The 6,605-nt window shown below is 39.5% G+C and overlaps 1 protein-coding gene across 2 annotated transcripts; it reads right to left on the minus strand.

Moving 5' to 3' along the window:
- Window positions 1-281: 281 nt before the first annotated feature.
- Window positions 282-2,861, minus strand: Tmem225 (transmembrane protein 225). Of its 2 annotated transcripts, none has more exons than XM_019206632.1 (3): window positions 2,496-2,861; window positions 1,762-1,908; window positions 282-602 (listed from the first exon to the last, which is right to left on the minus strand). In XM_019206632.1, the coding sequence occupies exons 1-3, from the start codon at window positions 2,665-2,667 to the stop codon at window positions 364-366; spliced, it is 558 nt and encodes a 185-aa protein (XP_019062177.1). In that variant the 5' UTR covers window positions 2,668-2,861; the 3' UTR covers window positions 282-363. The 2 variants fall into 2 exon arrangements, with proteins under 2 accessions (XP_019062177.1, XP_019062178.1); XM_019206633.1 differs by lacking the exon at window positions 1,762-1,908 and adding an exon at window positions 1,964-1,980 and having other exon boundaries at window positions 2,496-2,531.
- Window positions 2,862-6,605: the final 3,744 nt, after the last annotated feature.

Raw genomic sequence — 6,605 nt, forward strand, 5'->3', positions numbered from 1 at the left:
ATATATTCTCCAAGGTAAGTGTAATTATTAGGTCTCACAAACGTGCTAATTAAAATGTGCATTGCACAATAAAATAGAAAGTACAATACCATTATAAATCTTTTTTTCTACATAGAGTTAACAATGCAGCAAGTGTTATTTAAATATTTATCATATTAATAACGAGTACTGCAGAAGAAGGCATTTGTTTAGCGTGTCAGGATTTCCAAAAGCCATTTTCTGGATCTCTTTATGGAGCCCAGCCCACTCACAGTCACTTTGGAATGCCAAACCCAGACCAAGGGGCTGGAGATGCACAGCACTGTGCATGCTCAAGATGCTGCATCCGTGAAGATGGCCAGGTATGGATGACAGACTGTTCAGTCACAGAGCCCACGTCACATGACGTTTCTGGAGATGATCTTTTTTCACAGCATCTTTCTTTGAGTCCTGCAAGGGTGTGTGGACGATGCTCCGTGGCACTGCAGTGCTCTCTGGCAGTGAGATAACTTGGATAGAATGCCCGGAGAGCTGTTTATCACTACACTGTTCATCAGATGGGTGGATTTTCCGGCAGGTGCGACTATGGATGGGCTGCTTGCACTGTACGAGACAGAGAAAACCTAGGGAGAGGGGAAGCAAAGGACCAGGATGAAAGAACAATGGAGAAGCACAAATAGTGGCAGAAGACCCCAACCCAAAGCCTAGTGGATTCCTGTCACCTAGTTCAAGCCATCCTGGAAGGAAATACTTTCATGGAAAATAGTGGAAGTATGTGTTCAAGGAATTTGAGGATTCTTTTTGACAGAGGACAGTTTCTATCTGGGTTAGGAAGTGCAATTCCCATTGGGTAGGTGGCCTTTTAGTATCAAATACTGCTTCTCTCTGCCCTCAAACCACCCTGGCATTATGATGTATTTCCAGGGTCACTGCCCCTCCCCCAAATGGATATCTTGGCTCAGCCACTACTCTTGGTAGCAATTTTGATGATTATCTCTGCCATAAAGTGGGAAGGAATGAAAGTCAGAAGAAAAATCAGAGGTTAGGAGCTATGCTCCCTTGCTGAGGAAGGCATAACAAACTCTTCACCCAGGCCTGGTTTCCTGGTCTTGTAGGAGCTGTCCACAGAAAATGAGTCAAGGAAATATTTAACTTTTTCAAATGCAAGGTCATTGGCATCTTTCCCTCTCCCACCCCCCTGGTTCTATTCACTCTTCAAGGGCCCTGTAGACACTCACTACAAGTAATAAAGAAGACAGCGGCTAAGTAGGCAGTGAAAGGAACCCACGTGGTCTTGAAACTAGAGAAGTACAAGGCCTGACCTTGCTTTAGCTTATGATGACATAGTATTAATGTACCAAGCAGAAGGCAACCTGGTGTCCAAAAAGAGGAGAAAAAAGTCCTTTCTCAGGAACTTTGACTCCTTTACTTAAGCTTTCACTCAAAATACACCATACTCCCAGCTCCACCCTGTTTGAGTGCACCTTGTCCAAAGACTGAGCCCACTTTAGTGCTAGCTCTGACTCATTTATATATATATGACATAGTATTAATGTACCAAGCAGAAGGCAACCTGGTGTCCAAAAAGAGGAGAAAAAAGTCCTTTCTCAGGAACTTTGACTCCTTTACTTAAGCTTTCACTCAAAATACACCATACTCCCAGCTCCACCCTGTTTGAGTGCACCTTGTCCAAAGACTGAGCCCACTTTAGTGCTAGCTCTGACTCATTTATATATATATATACACATGAATACATCTGTATTAGGGTAGCCAGGAAGTTACCTGTGAGGAAACAGATGAAGGCAATGATGAAGTGCATGTATTTATTCCGAGGAATCATATAAGTGTATTGTATACCCAGGATCAAGTTAAGAAAGAAGGAAAGGCAGAGGGCCAACATCATCATGATCCTGACCACTTTCAGGCTATCTGTTGGAAAGCAGAAGATGTGTTGAGAAGACAGATATTTCTTCTAGTCTCATACCTGGATTCCACGAATGTCTAGGTAAAAATGGGATCAGGTGAAATTGATGAGATAATAAGAGAAGATGGGGGAAAAGAGCAAAAAGGCAGAGATCTATCTTTAAACTGCATGAAAGAATAAGAGACTGTTTTCTTTCTTGGTGTCTCTCTAAGCTTCCATCTGCTCTTTTCTCAGACCTCACTTCCTGTAAATTCTTCAATTTATTCTGTCCTCTTCCAATCGCAGAATAACTTACTTTCCTTCTGCCAGTTACCTATTTTCATGCCCCCCATATTCTAGCTGTGCTGATCACACTGATAATGCTGACAGGATTTCTCAGATGTTCAGCAACTAAGTCTGTGAGTGTCTATCTCTTCTCTCAGTCACCTACATTGTGAAGCTTTGAAATCTGCTATGACTCTATTGATAATGAAAGGGGCATCCTGCAGCCTGTGAAAGTTGCTCCAAAGAATAATGGATAAATTGGTGAGATGATCACAGGCAAGGAAAAATAAAACCTTCCTCTCCACCCATCACTTTTCATCATTCTGACCTTCTGGCCAAATGGTACTGCAGCATGTCATCCATGGACTGCGGCTAATCTTGTCCTTTTTAATTTTTGGAACTAATTCAACCCATTCTTCCAAGAAAACGCCTACCATCAATGAAACTACCGCCCATGAGGAGAAGAGTAGGTTGGTGGTCTGAATATTTCTCTTTGACATATGAGAGTGGAGATTTCTGATGAGACCACCACCCACATTTCATATATCTCTCTCCTGTTTTGATCACTCACAGGAAGAAGAGCTAACTCTGTACTTTTAGTTATGGCTAAGGCATTGGCTGCTGGCAGAAACCAAAGTAGCCTATGGAATAGAGACCACTTCCTTATTTCACCACTTCTATGTTAAGTCTACAAACTGCCATGGAATCATCTGCTGGTTTGACCCTTGACCCCGGCAGCCTAGTGCAGTGGAAGAATCCAAGTGCCTGAAGGTCTTTAAAGAGCTCTCAGATGTATGGGGAAACCTGTCACAAAGGCGGTGTCAGGAGGGGGGGCATAAATAGAAGCCTTAAAAAGTGAGACATGCATGACTTACCAAGGCCTCTTTTAGAATTAGAATTACATATTCCGCGATTAGCTAACATATGGTCAGGATCATTGAGGTGGAGGACTCAGGCTCATTGAGATGAACAGAGCGCTACCTGGCATCACAAAGGTGAATGATTCAAAATTTAGAATGCTTCGAAAAAACTCAGGTTCTCATGGGGATTTTCCAAAGGAGCTTATTTAGGTAGACATCCAGGAAACACACCAGTACCTTAAAACCCAAAGAACTGGCCTGGTACACTGAGCTATTGCCTTCCAAAGTCATTTTCAAGGCACAGACAACATTTATTGCCAGAATTGCTTTTGCAACTTGACAGAGAAAACATTTTTGAGTTGCTTGAACAGGCATACATTAGGTTCAGAGTGGGAAAGCTTATACTGATATTCCACAATGCCAATTTTACTCAACTATGAAGAAAGTCATCTACAGAGGACTCTCTCCGCCTAGTTTTTCTGATTGTGTTGTAGGTCACTTTCTTTAGGTCAAAATGGGCTTGTGAATTCCTTCATATTTGCTGTGCTGTCTCTCTTCCAGATCACTTCATATATCCTTTGATACTATATTTTCTTTTTCTTTTTAATTTTTAAAGAACAATGACTGGGTGGGGTTGTAGCTCAGCAGCACTGTGCCTGCCTGGTAAGCACAAGGCTCTGAGTTCAATTCCCGGTACCAGGGGGGAAAAACAATGACCAACAATATATTTAATCCTGCAAGGGAGGTTTTATAGTTAAGAGCATGGACTCAGTAACATACATTAAAATCCTGGCTGTACTACTTAGCACTCATGTGCTCTTAGAGATAATAATGGTTCTTACTATATAATGATTTTGTAAAGATTAAGTAAATTTTGAGATATGAAGCACTTGAAAGTGTTCTTGCATGTAGTAACATATAAACAATCACTATTGCACTGACTTGGGTTCCCTGGGAAAGAGACCCTGAGGCAGAAGTTGGCATGAGAACAGCATATTACAAAGTGCCCCTGGGAACTACGTCTGTGAGTGCCAATCAGGTTTGAGAGCAGGACTTTAATTGAGACATCATCTTTATAATAGGAGAAACCTTAGCCAACCCCATCAGAAGCATAGGATCTGTGAGTCCTTTAGGACCATTCTGAATAGAGGCAAGAGAGGATAGGTTTTCCACTGAGCACCATCTTTTGAATCCATCCTGGGTGATATCTCCCTGTGTCTCAAGGGCGACTGTTGAATGTCTCAAGAAGTGGGAGGTCCAGAGCTAGTACTTCTGGTGGTTGTGGGGAGTGAGGTTTCACTACTCCTCTGTCAAGGCCAGTTTGCTGTTAGGGCTGCCAGTTGCCTCAAAATCAACCATTTCCTGCTTTGTAATGAAGAACCAAGAACCTAGATAGGCAATATGTTCTTACATGCAGATGGTTTTCTTTCTGTACAATAGATCTTTAGCAGTAGGATTGAAAGTTTTATGTCTCTTTTCAATCTTAATAGGCAGTAACATTAAAGATTCAAAATGTGAGCAAATGAGAGAAAAAGAAAGGATGTGAAAGGCAAATGAGACACAGGTCAAAGAAGAAATCTGGTTTCCATCTGAGAGCTGGTATTCAAGAATGCTATTACTCAGGGGAATGGGGAAAAAATAAAAACCAAGATATATCCTGAAAAGGTACCAAGTCCCAATGATGAATGTAACTGTATTGTTTACCTTACATGTACCAATAAACGTAATGAAAAATAAAAGAATGCTATTACTTACAATCTAAATTATGAGAGGAAGAACAAGTATGGAGAGAAAGATGTTAGCACGTGCTGACATTCTGGTTAAGGTGAGGGTCACAATAGGACACAAAGTTGACAAAAAGAATTTATTTCTGTCCCTCGATGACTGATTAGAGGGCTATCAGCCTAGGGTTGCTTGTTAAAATTGAAATGTGCATGTCAACATGTGGAAATATTACTCAGAATGTGAGAAGATCAAAGAAATTCTGGAGAACGTCAGCATTAATGAAAAGCACAAAGAAGGAATGGTAAGAGATATGGTATAGAAATATAAATGTTTTCCAGGGATTAAAAAGAAGGTGCAGTTTTTTTCTAACATTTTAAACTGACACAAAATAATTGGACATATTTATTTTACAGGGCACAGTGTGATAATTTACCATGTATATATGATGTGTAATATCAAATCGGGGCAGAGATCTAAAAATATATAAAGATGTTTTATATCTCAGAATTTTTTCATAGTAGTTCAAGAGATGATCATTGAAGTTAGATAAAGGATACATGGAAATTCATTGTACATACCCCCCAAATCACATTTCTTTTTGGAGCTGCAATTGTACTTTTCTTCCCTTTGTTATTATTACTTATTGACTTTAGTTGCTGGTTAAATAGAACATTGTCTTTTCTTGTACTGTCACTTCTCCCATCTTTTCTTTTATTAGAAATTTCTCAACTCTTCTAGTTATTTTGAAAAAGTACAGTTTTGGGGAGGGATTAAATCATATTTTTTAATGCTGCAGAGAAATAAAACTAGGTGGAAGGTGAACATAGGCCTCTGAATTTAACAATTAGAGTAGTATCGGTGATTTTGGCCACAGCACTTTCAGAAAAGTGGTAGGTGAAGTGGATGTGTAAGTAGAGTTAGTTTCTGACCTTGAATCTATTTTTCCCTAATAGATTTACCCTCAGAATCTGAAGCAGCATTTGTCATGCATTAGAGAAGATTTTGTAAGCAGATTAATTTTCACAGGACTTTGATCCATGCTATCTGCCTTTCTTTGCCTATAAAATTCAGCAGGTGAATACACTTGTGAATTAATTGAAGTGGTGCCTCAAACATCTGAGTGATGGTTTTGGTGAAGTGGGAAAGGGGGCGTAGCTGTTTGTTTAGGTCCATCCGACTACAGAAATATGATTTTGTATTTAAATAGTCACCAGAACAATTCACATTCTGCCCACCTTAATGTTGTAATGCAAACACTTTCTTTATTTCGGCTGCTTTCTCTTTTCTGTCTCCTTTCTTACCACTTTAGTGTTATCTTCTCCTCTGATATTTGTCTTTGTTATGGGCCTTCTTTCCTAGGTTATTGCTTCAGAACAAATGTAGATGAGATGATAAAATCTCCTCTGGCTACAGCTCTGCATAAAGTTTGAGTCCTCCATAAATCTCTGAAGAAGCCGAAGGGAAAGATCTTAGGAAGGGAAACATTTTTTAGTCTTCTGATGAGTTAGCAGTTGACAAAGATAAGAAAATATCTCTACTGAAAAAGACAAAGAGAGATATAAATTTTAAGAGATAAAAGGTCTTAAAATCATTATTAAAAAGAAAAAATAGACAACAAAAAAGAAGAGAAAGCATGGTACACTTTATTTTATTTTTTTCATTGAGTTTATTGGTACTTTTTAGGTATACAGTACAGTTATATTCATCATTGGGATCTTGTACCTCTACATGACATTTTTTCCCCATACCCCTGCCCTCCCTTCACTCCCTCCTCCCTTCCCTATTTACAAAAACTTTTTTTCCATTTTTTTCACTTTCTCATATTTTTTTCTTTTCCTTTATTTCCTTTCCCT

Source organism: Fukomys damarensis, unplaced genomic scaffold, assembly GCF_012274545.1.
Source record: "Fukomys damarensis isolate Sample0158 unplaced genomic scaffold, DMR_v1.0_HiC HiC_scaffold_16, whole genome shotgun sequence".
NCBI lineage: Eukaryota > Metazoa > Chordata > Mammalia > Rodentia > Bathyergidae > Fukomys > Fukomys damarensis.

Excerpts from the sequence above, each read along its gene's own strand:
- Tmem225 (XM_019206632.1), bottom strand. The coding sequence starts at position 2,667 with ATGTCAAAGAGAAATATTCAGACCACCAACCTACTCTTCTCCTCATGG. Across the intron at positions 1,909-2,495 it reads CAGTACCATTTGGCCAGAAG|ATAGCCTGAAAGTGGTCAGG; the intron begins GTCAGAATGATG and ends GCTTTCCAACAG. Across the intron at positions 603-1,761 it reads CTTCATCTGTTTCCTCACAG|GTTTTCTCTGTCTCGTACAG; the intron begins GTAACTTCCTGG and ends CCCTCTCCCTAG.